This window comes from Octodon degus, unplaced genomic scaffold (genome assembly GCF_000260255.1).
Source record: "Octodon degus isolate 3935 unplaced genomic scaffold, OctDeg1.0 scaffold00169, whole genome shotgun sequence".
Lineage (NCBI taxonomy): Eukaryota > Metazoa > Chordata > Mammalia > Rodentia > Octodontidae > Octodon > Octodon degus.
The window spans coordinates 263,375-283,677 of NW_004524745.1; the positions used below are offsets into that span (position 1 = coordinate 263,375).

The 20,303-nt window shown below is 37.0% G+C and overlaps 1 protein-coding gene across 6 annotated transcripts in view; it reads right to left on the reverse strand.

Moving 5' to 3' along the window:
- LOC101560024 (ankyrin repeat and KH domain-containing protein 1) overlaps nt 1-20,303 on the reverse strand; it is a 133,257-nt gene that overhangs the window by 103,939 nt on the left and 9,015 nt on the right. For all 6 annotated transcript variants that reach the window (XM_023703388.1, XM_004643223.2, XM_023703389.1 and 3 more), the window contains exon 2: nt 2,741-2,894. In XM_023703388.1, the coding sequence (XP_023559156.1) occupies nt 2,741-2,894 (154 nt within the window). The remainder of the gene's footprint in view (nt 1-2,740; nt 2,895-20,303) is intronic.

Below are 20,303 nucleotides of genomic sequence, written 5' to 3' on the forward strand. Positions count from 1 at the left end.
CTGGGGATCGAACCGCAGTCCCTGTGCTTTGCCAAGCTTGTTTCAAGTAGGTGCTTTAGACCACTGAGCCATCTCTCCAGCCCCAGATTAAAATTTTAAAGCATACAAAAAAAGTACTTAACAAGTGCCTTATGAACTGAGGGCTGGCCTCAAATTTACAATTCTCTTGCCTCTGCCTCCCAAGTAGCTGGGATCACAGGCATATGACCCTGTGCTCCATAATTTTTCATTAGGAAAATACATCTTCCTGGACTAGGGTGTATGTAGTGTAATAGTCAAGAACTTGTCTATCAATGTGGGGCCATGGCTTCGATCCCCAGCACCACAAACAAAAACTAAAATTAAAACAACTACCTTGCACAGGTCTTAGAATGGGACACATGTAGACAAATGATAATTCCTTTAAACAGGGTATCATACTCAACAATGTCTAGAATTTAAATTGTCAGCATATAAACAAAACAACAGATTCCAAGATTTCATGGGAGACAGAAATATCATTATTTTTAAGGCTTATTTTTCTCTATTTATAAAAACAAGCCATTCTAAGATATTATTTATACCATAATGACTATGAATCAAAGAAAAAATATTTAATGCATAAAAAGAGCAAAACCTAGATGGCTCAGTAGAATAAGTGCTTGCCTTGCAAGCACAAGGGCCTGAGTTCAATCCCTGCTTCTGCCAAAAAAAATCAGAAAAAGAGCAAAACCTGAATAACAATCATGATGTACCAAAAGAGAGGTATGAATTTAAAATCATTAATTGGTAGTAATGAAGTAGTGGTCACATAAACCAGACTAAAGATGTACTACAATTAGTAAACAAACTTGGTTTGGAAACCCAAAGAAATTAGTTCTAGAAGACTTGGATTTTTTTTTTTTTTTTCCTCCAAATACCTTCAGGGCAGGTTTGGCTGGCTTGAGTTGTGGGGATCGAACCACAGCAACCTGAGCCTGACTGCTTTGTTGAAGCAGACACTTCAAAAACTGAGCTAAGGGGCAGGCCCCCAAAAAGACTTGGAGAAAAAAGAAAAACACATTTCTCTCCCTCTTCTACCCATCCCCCTTCTATGTCTGTGTGTCTTTTTCCTCTCTTACCAGTACTGAGAACTGAATCCAGGACAAACTATCACTGAGTTAAACCATCAGTCCTTCTTATTTTTTATTTTAAGACAAAATCTTGTCCAGATGGAAATAAAACTTGCAATCTAGCCTCAGCATTCCTCAGGGCTGAGATTACACATGTACACCACCAGACCTGGCTCACATTTCTTTCCTTTAAGCTAACATGTAATGTTCTAAAGCACATTAGAGAGTGCCATGCCATATAAACAGTGGCAAGGCACTACTATTATCTTATGCCATACATATATATATATAAATCACTAGTAGGAGATTAACAAGAAGTCCAGACTAAAATGAGGGACATCTGATTGTTTTTATCCTTTAACTTTGGAGTTTTGTTTTTAATTACTCCTGCCCTAATCACAGTCTTTGGGGCCGGTGATGTGGCTCAGTGGTAGAGTACTTGCCTTACATGTTCCATCTTCCACACCACAAACTTCCGCTGGACATATCTTTGTTCAGTCTAATTTTAAGTTTCTATAATTCTAAAAAGAAATGGATGACTAAAAGCTAATCTGAGAGTCGGGGACAGTGGTCCACACTTGTAATCCCAGCACTCAGGAGGCTGAGGTAGGAGGATCATTGTAAGTTCGAGACTAGCCTGAGCTAGAAAATGAGCTCGAGGCCAGCCTCAACTGTATACTGCGACTGTCTTCAAAAGACCCAGAAAAAAATAAATAAATAATAATTAGTAAATAAGATAAAAACCAATCTGCTACAAACTATATCTATGCTTTTCCATTAACAGGATAAAGTTAGGGGATTGTAAAATGATAGCAAATGAACACATTCCTAACATAGTACCTATGTCTTTTCAAGAAAAAATATTAACATACTCAATTTCCATTTATCTTACTTTCACCCCACTCATTAAATGGTGAAATCCAATCAGTTTTTCTTAATTCAATACGAAATGTGTTAAAGGCTATGTTTCTAAATGCCTTTCTTTAATATTATAATGATTAAAGTACACAGAAATTGAAATTTTTTATACATTTTCAAATGTTTTGGAGGGGAGGGGAGTCAACATCTCACTATATAGTTCAGGCTGGCCTTAAACTCACTATGTACCCAAGGCTGGCCTTGAACTCATAGAAATCCTTTTGCCTCAGTCTCTTGAGTGCTAGGATTAGGCTCTTGTTATTATAAATATATTGTTACAAGAGTCGGCCAGATAGCACAGTGAATTAAAGCGCCTGTTAGGCAGATTCAGGGACTGGTCCAGCATGCCATGCCAGCCCAGCTCCTGAGGTGTGCTGAGCTGGTGATTGAGACTGGGCAAGATGGCATGCACCTTGTAATCCCAGCGCCTGAGAGGCTGAAAACAGTAGCATCATTACGAGTCCAATCTGTGTAATGAGACCCTGTACTAAATACATTAAAAAATAAAATAAAATAAATATATTGTTATGGTTTGTGTCTAGATGTCCCCCCAAAGTGGTTCGATCCCCAGCTCCACATGCCACACCAGTCCCGCCCACTGGGCAGGCTGAGCTGGCCACAAAAAAAAAAAAAAACCAGAGACTGTCGACTTTGTATCTTATACAAGTTTGGGATAAACTTCTATGACTTTGTAGAGAGATCTACACTTTAAAGAAATGAAAAGAAAGTACCTGCTGCTTCTAGCAATGCTTCTAGCCGTGCCTGTGTCTCTGGATCCACAGTGCGTAAATCTGCTCCTTCTGCAGTACTTGATAAGAATATCTCTGATGTTGTTTTAAGCACTGGGTTATCCAGATCCTCTTGGTCCAAAATAAATGATTCAACCTGTTTACAAATTAGAGGCAATATCCATGAAATATTATGAGTTATCTACAATTTAAAGTAATATCAATAATTTTAGATTTAAACAGAACCAGATTATTATAGAAACACAAGGTTATTAAGAAGGGACCCTGAAGAACATTCTACTAATATTCAGATGTGACTCCAGATATAACCCAGACACACTGAACTTCACTGAAGAGCACTAAATATTCAATGCCTAGTACACAGCATAAAAAGAAATAAAAGATGAAGAAAAGAAAAAAAAAAAAGGAATGTTAATTTTTAAAATGGAAGAAACCCATGAACATAATCTCTGGGAAGATATATGCAGGAGTGTATAGTTAAGAAAAACTAATAGCAAAAATAGATCATTAAAGCACATTTTTCCATTCTTCTAAATAATTTATTCAAGTATAGCTCTGAAATAAAATAACCCACTGCCAAATATCTGGATTACTATAGAAAAGAAAGTTCACTTTCGAGTATTAACCAAGTCGGACCCTGTTTAGTTTCTGAGAGCTGATAGATCAGATGTGTTCAGGGTAGTAGGGACAAAGACAAGACAGAAAAATTCGATAAAGTTAGAAACCATACCTACTTGCTTGCTGCTCTATCCTCTGGGCCTAAAAAATACCTACTACAGATTAGGCATTCAACGCATGCTTGCTGAAATGAATGAATGGTATAATCAATAATCAACTTACAAAAATAAACATGTAATGCCCCCAATTTCAAACCAGGTTAATCCTAAGTGAAATTTTGTTATGTTAAAATGTGCACAAAGCCAGGGATGTAGCTCAGCAGCATAGTACCTGCCAAGTACAAGGCCCTGAGTCTGACTCCTGGTACCAAAAAAAAAAAAAAAAAGTGCAAAAGGAGCCAGGCATGGTGGCATAAGCCTGTAACCCTAGCACTTGAGAGGCTGAGGCAGGAGGATCACTGCAAATTCAAGGCCAGCCAGAACTACACAGTGAGTTTAAAACTAGCCTGAACTACATAGCAAGACCTAGTCTCAAAAACAAACTAACAAAAAAAGATACACAACCTTCTTGAGAAAGCTGAGGCCCTTTTATTTACTAATTCCATTTTAAGGAATCTATCCTTTAAAAAAATTACCTGCAAGCCACACAAAAGATAATGAACAAGGATGTTCATTATGACATTAAAATTATAGAAATAAGAAAAAACTATAATAAGAGAATTTAGAAAGTACATTTTGTATATTTTCATGGTGAATGACTAATCAACCTTTTTGAAGCATAATGGCATGAGAAACTATTAAACTACAAAATAGTACTCTTACTTTGTTAAAAGTATATTATATGGGGCCAGTAAGAGAGCTCAGCAGTCTAAAGCGCTTGCTTAGGCAAGCCTAGGCAAGTGCACAGGAACCACGGTTTGATCTCCGGAACCACATACTGGGTCAGCCCTGCCCCCAGGGTGGGCAGAGCTGGCCACAAAAAAAAAAAGCATATTATATAAATATAATAATATGTAAATATAAACTCATGAGTACATAGTCATATATCTACTATGTCCATAATATATAAATATGTATAGTCAGGGCCGTTAAGATATTTGTATAGATACAAAAAAAGGCACACAAAGTAAAGTATTTCTCCAAGACCATACAGCTAATTAGTGGCAAAATCAGGTTTCAAACTAGAGACTACACGGATATACAGTCCATACACTTAACCATATTTTATAAACAGAGGACTGCACTGTCTGGGTTACATTATTTGGCTAGTTGGCAATCAACTTTTTGTTTTTTGTTGTTTTTTTGAGACAGAGTTTCCTTGAACTTATTATGCAGCCCAGGTAAGCCTCAAACTTGCGGCAATCCTCTTGCTTCAGCCTCCTGAGTTCTGGGATTACAGATCATAGGTGGTATTAGAGGCGTGTACCACTATGTCCAGTGGTAATCAATTTTTTTTACTGGATATTGAATAAAGATATGTCTAACCTGGGCAAATTCACTGAGATAGAAAGTGGGTACATAAGTGGGGTAAGGAAGAATGGGAGTGATCACTAATAAGTCTAAAAATTCTTTCTGACCTGGTGAAAGTGTTCTAGAATCATATAGTGATCAACCACAACTAAAAACCAATGGTATGTAACTTTAAAATGCTAAATGTTGGGCTGAGGAGATAGTTCAATAGAATTTAAGTGCTTGTCTGGCAAGCATAAGGTCCTGAGTTCAATCCCCAGTACCACAAAAAATAAAATAAAATCCTAAATGTTATGGTGCATAAATTATATTACAATGAAAAAACAAAAGACTTAGAGAATAAAGTGTAGGGTATAGCTGTGGCATAATGACTAGAAAGAACAAATGGGAACAGATTTGAGCAACACTATACTGTTAACAGACTATTCAATGCTCCACCCGATATAGCCTAGAAAAAAAGAATCCATAGCAATACTCCTGGGTGTCAATGTTAGTAACACACTTAAAAGACATCATGTTCCTAGGTGCTTTGTTTGAATACATTTGTGGCCATTAGATATTTAAAAAAACCATTAAGTTCTACTATTTACTTTTCCTAACCTCTCTAGGATTTTAAAAGTAAGCCTGACTAAATGTGAAATAAAAGAATAAAATATCTGGTTATGACTATTACTTTGTAAATAACTGATAAGACTGTTCTTGACAGTTTCTAAGTATCTGATAAATTTGCTGGGATGTACTTTTTTTCAGTACTTCAACTGAGTCTAGACCCATAACTGTGCTACAACCTAACCTTTATTATTTATTTTAAGGCAACGGCTTGAAAAGTTGCCCAGGCTTGGCCTGAACTTGCAATTCTGCCTCAGCCTTCCAAAGTGCTAGCAGTAGAGGCATGTACCATCACTCTCAGCAAGGATGACTTATTTTTATGAGCACTGGGAATCAAACTCAGTACCACAGGTTTGCCAGGCAGACTCTGTGTTGCTAAGCTATACCCCCAGCCAAGATAGACTCATAATTCAGACTGCAAAAAATTACCTCAAGATATAATCTGAGGGGCTGGAGAGATGGTTCAGTGGTCTAAAGCACCTACTTGGAACAAGCTTGGCAAAGCACAGGGACCGCGGTTCAATCCCCCAGCACCACATGCCAGCCAACCCCACCCCCTGGTGGGCTGAGCTGGACACACACACACACACACACACACACACACACACACACACAATAAATGTTAAAATAAAAAAAAATAATAAAAATATTTAAAAAAGATATAATCTGGCCAACCAAGAAGAAAATCATTTGTAGCTATCTAGAAATATTAAGCATGACCAACTTTGCATTATTTAAAATTAAAAGCTTGGTGATAAATACATGTAACACTAATAAATTAGCCAAAAATAATGTTTTATCTAATTAAATTAGTCTTTATCATGGAAATGAATGTAAAAGTCTCATAGGCTCTTATGTAATCTTAAGGATCACAACAATTTCCTTATTGCCTAAGGATAACAATACATAGCTTATCTCCAGCAGCTACATTTGACATCAAATAAATATATGCACTTTGAACAATACTGCTTTTGCCACTGGCAAGAAGGTTTATGGCAACTTTGGGGTTTTTTTGGAGGGCAGGGCTGCCGGGGATCAAACTCAGGACCTTGTACCTGCCAGGTAAGTACTTATGCCACTGAGCTATATCCGTGGCCCTATTTCAAGTTTTAAACACTACACAATCTTTTTTTCCCCCATCTCTAATTAGATACAAGAATAAAAGGGAAAGGAAAAAGGAATGGGCAGGAATATGCCTCCCCCAAAATACCTGTTTTTCATTTTAATCCTCTTAAAATGCTAAAAGCTAAAAAAAACTTGTCTTCTCATCTTTTTCCCTCTTTTACAAAAAGTAATGTACTTTCTTACTTCAAATAAAATATATACACTTTGCCTCATTTTTATCATATTTTGACATTTCAGTAATAAACCACTGGCTGGCAACAATTACCGAGGGAAATTAACCAAACTCAGGTATCAATTAAAACAGCAGCCTTCAACTATTTTGCCACCAGGTACTGGTATTATGGAAGAAATTTTTCCGTGGACAGGTTTCAGGATAACTCAAAGGTGCATGCAAACTAGATCCTTCCCTTCTTTGCACAATTCACAGTACGGTCCATGCTCCTATGACACTTTAACATTGAGGAGTAGAACTCGGGCAATAATTCAAACAATGGGAACTGTAAATACAGATGAAGCTTTGCTTGCCTGTCAATCTCCTACTATGTGGCCTGATTATTCTAACAGGACACAGACAGGCTGTGGACCCCTGTACTAAAGTTAGATTAGTCACCTTGGCCAAAACCTAATTTAAATAATTATTTATTAGCCTGGCTTGATGGTGCAGGCCTGTAATCTGGGCATTCTTTGAGGCTGAGGCTGGAGGATCTCAAATTCGAGCCCAGCCTAGGCAATTTAGTGATTGAGCAAGATTCCTGTCTCAAAAATAAAAATCGGGCTTGAATGTAAGTCAGTGAGAAGGCCTTGGATCAATGTCACGTACAACAACAACAACAACAACAAATTAATCTAGCTATAATCTGACCAAAATCTACTTCCATTTGAAAACAATTTCTTTTTTCTTTCTTTTTTTTTTTTTTTGCAGAACTGGGGATTGCTGAACTCAGGCCCTTGTGCTTGCCAGGGAAGCGCTTATTCCACTGGGCCATCTCCCCAGCCCCATTGAAAACAATTTCTATTACATAAGCAGTGCTATCATTAAAACTTTAAATATACTAATATAGTTTAAATATACTAATTTAGTTTACTTAGAATAATAAAATAATGAAATCTCACATTCCATTGATCAATAGCCAACTGCTACTTTCAGGTGTTGTTTCTAAAAATAATAACAGCTAGCTAATAGAAATTAAGTTATTAAGAAAAAACATTCTACTTTAAAATACAGACATTATATATTATTGTTTATATATTTTCTGGTTATGTAGTTATACTATGTAGGGAGCAAATAAAGAACATTACCTCAGCCCTCAATATAAATTTAAAAATATTCCTGATTCTAAAACCAGATAAAGATCCAAACAAGGGGCCGGGGAGATAGCTCTGTAGAATAAACGCTTGCCTGGCAAGCACAGGGTCCTGAGTTCAATCCCCAGTACCATTTAAAAAAAAAAAAGACCCAAACCCAAAACTACAGACCATTCTCTTTTATAAACAGACACAAAAGTCCTCAACAAGACACAAGCAAGCAGAATCTAACAAGTCATCAAAAGATCATACATCTAATTCAGTGTCTGTCCTAAGCCATGGGTAATTTGCTTTCTGGCATCTGTGTGGAATCTTCACCATACCAACTACATTTTTTCCAAATCCCTGACATTCTTTAGGCAGGAACAATGCCAGGAGTTTGGCCAGTTTAGGCTACAGAGTTGAGTGCAAGGCCAATCTGAACTATGTACCAAGGGGGGAAAGAAAATCATACCGTCATGAACAAGTAGGCTTCATCCAAGCAATACAAGCATGGTTCAACACACACAAATCAGTAAGTAAGTTTAATACATCACATAAGCAGACAAAACTTACACTATGGGAAAAAAAACTGACAAAATTCAATATCCAGTCATGATAAATGTCCTAAAGAAAATAGGTGTAAAAAGAACCTTATCTCAATCTGATAAAAGCCATTTATGACAAATCTACTGTTAATGTCATATTAAATGGGGAAAAACTGAGTTTTCCCTGTAATAACAGGGATAATGGGGCAAGGGAGATAGTTCAGCAGCACAGCATCTGCCTGGTAAGCACAAGGTCTTGAGTTCAATTGCTGGTATCAATAACATAGCATAACATAACATAACATAACATAACATAACATAACATGAACTCAGGAACAAGGCACGGATGTTTGCTATCACCACACCTGCTCAGAATAGTACTAGAAACAGCAGCCAGATCAGCCAAGAGAAAGAAAGAAAAAGGAAGAAGTCAAATTACCATTAGAGAGATGATGGGAATCCCAAAAATAGAAGACCCCAAAATTCCACCAAAAGACTCCTAGAATAACCAAGTTTAATAATAATACAAATTCAACAACAAAAAAAAATATGTTCCTATAAACCAATAATGAACTCAGCAAAAGAGAAGTTAGGAAAACAGTACCATTCACAGTAGCATCAAGAAAAATTAAATACTAGAACTGGCATGGTAATATATGTGTATAATCCCAGCACTTGGGAGGGTGAGGCATGAGCATCACTTCAAGTTCAAGGGTTAGCCTGGACTACATATGATACCATCTCAAAATAAAATTAAAAAACCTTACAAATTAACCTAACCAAGGGAAGTCAGAGACCTCTACAATGAAAATTACAGTACTCTCAAAAAGGAGAACAGCTGGGTGATACATGCCTATAATCTCAGCTCTTAGGAAGCATAGGCAGAGACTTCCAGTAATTCAAGGCCTTCCTAAGGTACATAGTGAACTCAAGGCCAGCCTAGACAACGTAGCAAAACCCTGTCTCATAGAAAAAAAAAAAAAAAAAAAAAAGAAAGAAAGAAAGAAAGAAAGAAAAAGGAAAGAGATGAATCATCAGAAAAATGGAAAGATCTTTCATGTCTGCATTGGTAGAACCAATACTGTCAAAATGGTCATACTTTCAAACTGATAGATTTAATGCAATCCCAATCAAAACAGAAACAGCATTCCTCAAAGAACTAGAGAAAACAATCCTAAAATTCATATGGAACCATAAGATAACCAGAATAACAAAAGGAGTCCTGGGTAACAAGAGAAGGCCTAATAGTCCTGCACTGCAAGTTATATTACAAAGCTACAGTGATAGAAACAGCATGGCTTTGGCACAAAAAGACATGTGAATCACTGGAACAGAACAAAGGATGCAAAAACAGCCCCAAGCACATTCATATTTAATCTCAGGCACATTCAGCTATCTGATCTTTGATGAAATAATCAAAAACACACACTGGTGGCAAGTGCAAGGGCCTAAGTTCAATCCCCAGTTCCAGAAAACAAACAAACAAACAAACAAACCACTAGAAGAAAAACAGGCCCTTTAAAAACAGTGCTGGAGGACTATCCACTCAGGACCCCTTTTTTCTGTCCCTCCTAAATAGACATTTTCTCTCAGTAAATACTTCCTATTCTTAAAAAAAAAGCCTGGCCAGGGCCAGCCAGATAGTTCAGCAGATTAAAGCACTTGCTTAGGCAGACCCAGGGACTGGGTTCTTGTGTGCTGTGCCAGCCCTGCCCCCAGGGCACACTGAGACAGGGATTGAGACCGGGTATGGTGATGTTTGCCTGTAATTACAACGCCTAGAGGCTGAAAACAGGAGAATCACTATGAGTCAGGCCTACGTAGTGAGACCCTGTACCAAATAGATTTTTTAAAAAAGCAGCACTTAATCTGCTGGAGAACACTGGGTGCTCTGAACAGAATCCCAATGGCACATGACATAACATCAAGAAGCAACAGGGACTGGGGAGATGGCTCCATAGAATAAGCACTTACTTGGCAAGTGCAAGGGCCTGAGTCAATTCCTGGTTCCGCAAAAAAAAAAAAAAAAAAAAAGGAAGAAAGAATCAACAAATGGTGTTGTATAAATTAGAAGGCTTCTACAGAAGAAACAAGAGTGAAGAGACAACCTACAGAATGGGAAAAAACTTCTGCCAGCTATTCTTCAGATAGAGAACTAATAGTTAAAACATACGAAGAACTAAAAAGTAACAGACCTCCCAAAATACAAGACCTACTTAAAAACTGGACAAATCAAATAAATAGACACTTTTCAGAAGTAATACAAATGGCCATGAAAAAATGTTCAGCATTTATGACCATTAAAGAAATGTAAAATAAAGCAATACAGCGATTCTATCTGACTCCAGAAAGAATGGCTATCATCAGGAAATCAAGTAATAATAAATGCTGGTGAGGCTTCAGGGATAATGGAAACTTCCACATTGTTGGCAGAAATGTAAACTAGTACAACCACTATTAAAATCAATATGACGGGGGCTGGTGAGATGGCTCAGTGGTCTAAAGCGCCTACTTAGAACAAGCTTGGCAAAGCGCAGGGACCGCGGTTCAATCCCCAGCACCACATGCCAGCCAGCCCGCCCCCTGGTGGGCTGAGCTGGACACACACACACAAACAAAAATTAAAAAAAATAAAATAAAATAAAATAAAATCAATATGACGATTCCTCAAAAAAAAAACAACCCAAAGAGAAATTCCATTTGACCCAGCTTGTTTCCTAGATACCTTTCTGAGTTAGACATATGACAATGACACGTGTGTGTGTGTGTGTGTGTGTGTGTGTATTAACTGCTGCATAAGTCAATAGCTAAATCTTGGAAGCAGCCTATATGTTCACTAACAGATGAAATAGATAAAAGTATTTATACACAGTTGGAGTACTACTCTGCCAAAAAAAACCCAATAAACTTTGAGTCATTTGTAAAAAGAAACTGATGCACTTTAATAGTGTTAAGTGAAATAAATGGCTCTGAAGTTTAAATATACTATCATTTCTCTTATATGAAAAACCCAAAATGTAAATAAAGAGCAAAATGAAAGATAGTAAAAAATAGGGAGATAAATCTTTTGGTAAAGGGAAGAGAACAAAAAATGGAGGTGAGGGAAGGATGAAAAAGAATTAAAATGTGTTATGTACATACTAAAGCTCCCCACCAAGGAATGTAATCATTAGTAGTAAAAATATGTATTAATTTTAAAAAGTGCTCTCAGAGCCTTTGGACATTTTTTTTCATGAAGTCTCGTGTGACAGACAAATAAAAATCTTTAATGTGTTCCATTCTGATAGCTGTTAAGTGTAATATCACAATGGGCTGAGAGTATAGCTCAATGGTAGAGCACTTGCCTAATGCATAAGACCTTGGGTTCAACTCCCAACATGTGTACATATACAGTACACACATACACACACCAGCCCCAGCAAGAACTATAAGAAACTTCAAGGAAAAACTAAGTATTTTACAATACTTCTCCTTAAAAACCTTTCAAAACATGAAGTTCCCTTAAGAAACAGAGCTCAGATTATTTAAAATGGGGATGCAAATACTGTACAAATGTACTTAATTATCATTTTTAAAATTTAGTTTATATTTGGAAAGACCAACGAGTCTTACCTTTTGCCACCCTAGTAAGTCTTCTACCATTTTTAGAATGCTGGTGGATTAATATTTCAACTTAGGACAGCAAAAATCATACACCTATGTTCAGGAAGGAATTATTAAGAGAATATAGCAGTTTCTTCTTAAAAAAATAGTACACTCCACAGTTAAAACATTCTCATACCCCAAGATCTAATTTTGTCTTTTTGCAAAAGTAATACAACTATGGGGCCAGCGAGATAGCTCAGTGGACTAAGCGCCTGCTTTGGCAAGCACAAGGACCAGGATTCAATTCCTGCTTCCACATGTCTTGTCAGCCCTGCCCCTGGGGCATGCTGAGCCTGCGACGAAGTCCTGGGGAAGTGGCACATGCCCATAATTCCAGAGCTAGGGAAACTGAAAGAAAACGAGGATCACTATGAGTCCGAGCTGTGTAGTGAGATCCTGTACAAAAAAAAAAAAAAAAAAGTAGTAATACAACTATAGTTTTAGGCCAGGCATGGGGGCACATGCCTGTGATCTTAGCACTTGGGAAACCGAGGTAGGAGAATCATTGTAAATTGATGACCAGCCTGAACTACAAAGTGAACTCAAGGCCAGCCTGAATTACAAAGTGAACTCAAGGCCAGCCTGAACTGTATAGTTAGACTCTTCTCAGAAAGACTAAAACAAGCAAAAAGTGATACAGTTATTGTAGAACACCAAATAATGAATGAGGAATTAATTTGGCTGACACAAAAAAAGCCATCAGTAACAACAACATGAAAGACCTGGGCACAGTGGTGCACAACTGTAAGCCCAGCAATCAGGAGGTTGAGGCAAGAGGATCACAAATACATGGCCAGACTAGGTCACAAAGGGAGCTATGGCCAGCCTGAACTTCATAGTAAGGCCCTATCTCAAAAGACCTAAGGGTTGTTCAATTCCCCATACTGCAAATGAACAAACAAACACAAAAAAAAACCCAAGACTTAAGGGCTGATATAGTTCAGCAGCGTAAGTGCCTGCCTGGCAAGTGCAAGGTCCTGAGTTTGATCCCAGGTACAAAAACAGACAAAAAAAGACAAGACAATACAGACAGGCAGGCACAGTGGCACCTTTAATCCTAGCTATCTAGGAGGTCTAGGCAAAAGGATCCAAAGTTCGAGCCCAACTTGGACAACTTAGTGAAAGCCTGTCTCAAAATAAAACATAAGCAGGGCACTCGCTGCGAGGGTTGTAGATGCAATCCCCAGTACTGCTAAAAAATCTGGATTGAAAGAAAAACCTAGGTTGAAAAGGCTGTGTACATTAACATAAAAGCTTTTCAAAGTTCATTTTTGAAGGAAAGCTGTGTTCTCAATTTCAAGCCCACAATCTATTCTCAAAAGACAGGGTCTGGTACACTGTTGGTGAAAGGGACACAGCCTTGATTAGCTGACTGGAGAGTCTAGGGGTAGCCAAAGAAATAGTGCTGAGGCAAAACTGAAGAGGAAAGTATTCCTTTTATTTCCAAAAAAGGCAGGAAATGACAGAAGACGAACTACTTTAAGAAAGCAGCATGTGAAAACTGTCCTAGGAGGCTTGGGCCAGTGGTATAGCCTTAGGAGCAGAACCTGGAGGCAGAACTCAGCAATGAAAGTAATACCAACCCTATATTCATGTGCAAGGACACCAAGGTAAAAGTTTCTAGTGGCAGATTTGAAACAACCACTAACCTAAGAATTGTCTATAGTGTTTGTGAGAACCTAAAAGTGTGCTGTATCACTATCAGAATGACCTGCAAAAAGTATTAAAATATAATTGGGTGTGGAGGCACATGCCTAGAATCCCAGCACTTGAAAGGCTGAGGCAGGAGGATCCACATCAGTTTGAGGTTAGCTTGTGCTATATTTACATGTTCAAGGACAGCCTAAATTACATAGTGAGATCATCTCTCAAAAAAGTACTAAAAGAAAATTTCCATTTCTGACCTACACAGATATCACATACCTCTAAACGATTCCTCACTGAGCTTTACTCATATCAATGATACCACAATAACCACTTACTAAACATAAAGGAAGTTGTAGTTACTACAGGAGGGGATAAAAAAGGTAAAGACAGCTCCGAGCAACAATGGGGATTATAAGATTCAATTGGTGGCCCCCAAGCCTTTTCACCTTCACAGAGAGGACACTCATCAAAATCAGGGCCTTGTGGCTGGGGAGATGGCTCAGTGGAGTAAGTGCTTCCCTGGCAAGCACAAGGGCCTGAGTTCAATCCCCAGTTCTGCAAAATAAAATAAAATAAAATAAAAAATAAAAAATGAGGCCTTCGCAGGCACTGGGTCTCCTCTCATTTAGGAGCTAACAGGCTATAAGAACTGGCCCAAAAGGCACTCCTAGACCTTATGTCTCAATCTTATCTCCAGAGGAAAGTCAATCTGAATTAATAAGCACTTGCCTGGCAAGCGCAGGGGCCTGAGTTCAATCCCTGGTTCCGCAAGAGAGAGAGAGAGAGAGAGAGAGAGAGAGAGAGAGAGAGAGAGAGAGAGAAAGAAGAAACTATATACTTTGCTCAACCCCAAAAAATTCACCAGGGGGCGGGGCTGGCTGGCTGGCATGTGGTGCTGGGGGATTGAACCGTGGTCCCTGTGCTTTGCTAAGCCTGTTCTAAGTAGGTGCTTTAGACCACTGAGCAATCTCACCAGCCCCAAAAATAGTTTTAATATAGAATCTATTATCTTTTAAAATCTCTACGGAGACTTTACCAATGATGCCTCATATGTATTACTTTTTCCATATATTTTTATATTTAATCATCTTAATTAATTATTCCATAAAGTAAATTAAATGACTTTTATTTCTACCTAAAGCTCAGAAAAGTTAAGTGACTTGCTTAAGATCTTATAATTATTCATGATCTGTGGTTATGTGTTTTAAACTCCAAAGCTTACACCTTTCAAGTATTCCTAACTGTAATTAGTGGATCTTCCACACAGCAGAGTATAACTAAAGCAAATACTGATCAAGGGAGTAAGCAAAGAATCCATAGCTGTTCTACAGTCATGGGATTACATCAGTAAAATCAGAAGAAAGAAAGAAAGATTAAATTGAATGTAATAGAACTGAGTGTAGTAGCACATGTCTATGATCACAGCACTCTGGAAGCTGAAGCAAGAGGATTACTGAGTTTGAGGCCAGCCTAGATAACACAGTGAGATCTTGTTTCAAAAAACCAAAAATAAAAACAATTAATTAAATGTAATAGATTATTAGGCCCACTAACTCTTCCAGAATTTTTTTTTTTTTGCTGTTTTAAATTAATTTTATGGAGAAATAGCAATGAGACAGTTTCAGAAGACAGTTTCAATAATCAATACATTGCATATGTTGTTTTCATAGTGGTTATTCATAGTATAAGAGGCAGACATGATATCCTGTCCAAACACTTATTAGTACAAATCTTTCTTCTCATTGAAGTAAGAGAAAGTAGCTGTATATCTATTCTAACTATTTTGTATATACAGATACAAAATAGTCCTTCATTTATATCCCCTTTTTTGTTTAGTTTTGTCAGAGATGGGCATTCCATTGCCATTTAAATATTGCAGGTACGTGAATCCAGTAAAATAATCCAATATAGTCCAGTAGTACATAACAATAGTGGTTATCCATAAGACTGTTAACTTGAGCCTTTTACAGCTCAGCATATTAATATGGCTTTACTTTTTATACCTCATTTTTATACTTTTCTGCTAGATGGTTAAGACCAAGATAAAGCAAGACCTATATAACAAGAAATGTAACTTTTGTATTTGACAAGGTCAGTCAAATCTCCTCAGGATTTACCCTGAAACCCTGTACTACAGTTTGTAGATCCTCTGTCAATGTCAGCCATGTGGATGAGTCACGGCCCTTGCTTGATCAATTTGCTCTCTATGAAAGTCTGAGAGAATGTTTTCTCTCCATGTGACTCTCCTTAGGCACACTCTATATCATCGATCACTTTCTTCTGTGGCCCCATAATCTTGATCAGAAAATTTGGGACATCACTGAATTACAGGCTGTTACAGTACAGGTTCTCTTATGTCCTGAGTCCTCACTGACCTTGAAAGGCTAGGGCCAAAATGTTGTCTGTGCTTGCAGCCCTTCTTATTCTCTAATTTTTTTAAAAGAATTTTTAATGGTCTAGGAATATAATACATTCATTTAGAAATTCCTGACAGGTGTTATTTATTATTTAGCCATCAGACACACAATAAAAACACCTATGCCATGATAGGTATTTGAAAAAAACAAAACAAAACAAAACTGCTAAAGTACTTATCAGTAACAAGGAATGAAGTGCCTGGCAATCAAGATTAAGGAAACAGTGTTGAAAGAAGAAATATTACTCTTTATTTTCCCTATCATAGTAAGTTAGTAAAGCTGAGGTTAGAAAGAAGTACTGGCTAGGTGTGGTAGTGCATGGCGGACATCCCAACACTTAGGCAGCTGAGGCAGGAGGATTGCTGGGAGTTCCAGGCCACCTATGCTACACAGTGAATCCCTGTCTCAAAAATAAAAATTATAAAAATTAGAAAGACATGTTGACTCCTGCTTATTATCTTAAAATTTAAAAATAAACATGAAAAAGGCCAAAGAAGGTCGGGGAGATGGCTCAGTAGAATAAACGGCTGCCTGGCAAGCACAAGGGCCTGAGTTCAATCCCCGGTTCCGCAAAAAAAAAAAAAAAGCCAAAGAAACCATTTTAAAAGATTCAAAAAAGTCTAAAAAAAAAAAAAAAAAAGTCTCAAATACCCACAAGCCTTCAGCTACCACAAATATGGAGAAGAGAATATAATGGCTAAGAGTAAGGAATATTGGCTTTACTACTCACAGTGATCATGGCTGACTTGTCTCATTCCATTTAGCCTCAATTTCCTTATTGTACAATGAGAACAGTAGCTACAATACAGCTAGCAATCAACTAAAATTGTACAACACTGTTTAACACAGGGTAATTGTTCAACAAATATGAGCTATTATTACTACTAATATTACCACTACTGCTATTAAGGTCAGTGTGTCTAAGGACCATATCTCTTACTATCCACGCTGTAACAATACTATAGAATCCATTATATAAGTTAACTTGAACATGTTAAGCACTACACATATATTCACTCAAAACTCATCAAGGCAGACTGCACCAGATACTCTAGGAACACAAAAATAAAAGCTGCTTCCTACTCATTAAGAAGATCTATAATCAAATAAATACTGAGGAATAGGAAAAAAAATAATTAAGGTATATTATGTACAGGAACAAACTTCCTATGATGAATATGATCATTACACAACCTAAATGTACCAATAAACTTAATAAAAAAATACAACAAAGTATTACAAATGCTACTAAAGATACTTACTGTATATATAGACAACCGGGGAAAGGAGGGAATGTTTAACTCAATTTGGGCAGAAATGAAAGAATTCAGAGATGAAAAATCAGGACAAGAAGGTATCCATGAGGATGGGAAATGTGATAGGTGACAAGATCAGTATTAGAAGAACAGTTACATCCAAGCATAGAGGCACTGCCTATACTGCCTATGAATTCAAGATCAGCCTGGGCAACATAGTGGTTACCTTACTTCAAAAATAGGAAGGTGGTGAAAAAGAAAAAAGTTAGTTATAAACGCCGCTTTAGAGTCCAAGAGACCTGGCTTCAAATCCTGGCTGTATTAGTACTCTAAATGTACATGTCTGTTACATGGTATCTCTAAACTTCAATTTCCTCATCTATAAATTGGGAATAACATTACTTTCCTCGTATGATACTTGTACTGCTCACTGTAGAACATACAGGTATATATCTAGCTCAATGGACAATAAGCACTCAATGTATATACCTATTGTCATACTTCTAGAAATCCAAGTAGTGAAAGTATACATACTAGGGCATATAATAGCTTGATATGCTCAGAGAACTACAGCACCTTAGTATGGCAAAAACAGAAAAAGCAAGCAAGGTGTGGTGCTGCATGTCCATGATACCAGCCTTGGGAAGATCACCATGAGTTAAGAGGCCAGCCTCAACTACACAGCAAGATCTTGTCTCAAAAAACAGGAAAGTCAGAAACAGAAAAAACAAATACAGGACAATGAGAATAAGGTTGCAAAGCTCCACAAAAGCCAAATCCTAAATAATCTTGTATACCATGCCAAGGAATTTGGGTCCTTTAACAAAGAAATGGGAAGGAATTTAGCCAAAGTGACATGATTGAATTGGCATTAAAGAATTTATTCCTCATAGCAGGGAAGAAAAAGAACTGAAAAAGAACAAGCTTAGAGGTACATAGAGACAACCAGGAGTCATTCCAATAGACCAGGTGAACAATGATGTTTGATGTACAACAGAAGCAGAAAAGATACAGAGAAAGAGACTGCTTAGATGTATGTGGTAGGAAACAGCAGCAGATATAAGCTCTGAAGTCTAACTAGCTTTAGGACAACGCTAAAGATGGAGGGAGAAAGAACAAGGGTAGAGGGAAGAATGAGGTGAGCCTGAGATATTTGTGAAAAAAATATATATAATAGAAAATAGTTGAAAGATCTCTTAAAAGGCAGCCAAAAAGAAGTGAGGGGGAAGCACATGGATATCTAAGAAAAGAATGCCATCCACAGAGGAAACTGCAAATGTCAAAGGCCTGCAGCAGGACATGCTTAGATAATTTATAGAACATAATAAAAGAGCATTTTGTAGTTTTCCTCAAGTATGTTAACAAGAAAATCTTTTGCTAATGGACTATGTATGCTTTTATTTTAAATCACTGGCCCATTAAACCTGACACTTAAAGCCCATTCACTGTCAAAGTAAGACACTCAAACATCACCCTTTATAGAAATCACCCAACTAACATAAGGCAATGATCCATACATATTAAACTACTATCTTGGACTCTCACAAATCCACAAAAAAATTAAATGAGGTGAATCAATTGAAGACCACAATGACAATTTATTAATATCTGAAAAGAATCTGAAAGAATTCTAAATCCTTCCCATTTCTTTGTTAAAGCATCCAAATCCGTTGGTATGGTGTACAAGACTATCTGGAATTTGGCTTTTATGTAGTTTTCCAATCTTATCCCATTGTCCTCTGTCCAAATATAATTTGAAATAATTTAATCTGTTTTCTCATTCTTTGAAATGTTCATATACTTAAAAAGTCTGATGTCTAGAAGAGTAGTAAACACATTTTTTCTTTTTTGTAATTCTGAAGTTTGGTATAAAGTTTAAGTAGTGGGCTCTAAATAAAATAAATCTACAGTAAAACACAATTCAGAATTCTTAAACAAGTTGGGCATGAAGCCTCTGATACCAGCACTCAAGCTGAGACAGGAGAGTCACAAGTTCAAGGCCAACCTGAACTACATAGTGAGACCCTGTGAAAAAAAAACAAAAACAAACAAACAAAAAAGACAGAAAAAAAATAAATAAATTTTTTGACATAGAGTATCAAGGACTTTAACTTTAAAAGCCATAATTCTATTTATGCAAGATAATTTATGAAAGATCCTACCCCAAACTAATCTTTATAGAAGGATTAGCTTCAACAGATCAAGGACATTGAGGAATACATAATACTAAGTACCTATGATAACTATTATCATAGCATTCTAAATTCTGAAATTCTGTTGGGAGTAACAGTAATAGGGTATATCCATCAGGTGAATTAGACTTAAACAATCAATCTCTTCAAATTAAAAGCAAAACACTTTTCTTTGTGAACTTCTTGGTTAAGACCTAAGTTAAACTTACTTTGTACTTCAATCATAAAAGTGATAAAACTACTTTTAAGTGTCAAGCAAATTTTGTTACTTAAAAATTGAATTTATGTTTTGTAAGCCAGATGCAAAAGACACCACATGCAAAAACTCATCGTTATCTTTTGTTTATCCTTTTATCATCCTAGAAAAAGAAATTTTATCCACATCCTCCTTCACAACTATATTCTCCATTAGATGTACTCAAACTACAGCTATCAAAAACAACTAACTCCTCCTCTTCGGTTTTACCTCCTCTCAAACATATATCCAGGCCACACACCCACCCACCCACCCAAATATTACTATGACAACTTGCTCTTCTGGTAGTCTGGCAAACCTTATAGGTTTAAATCATATGAATTCCTCCCTTTCACCTTTAGCATACACAGAGAAGCAGAAAATTCAAGAGCTACAATGTTGTGGTTATCTTTTGTGTCACCAGAGACTCTAGCATATTAAAAACTCCCTCTCCTGAAGACTAGAGCAAGAGAAAGTGAACTTGTCTAATAACACAAAGT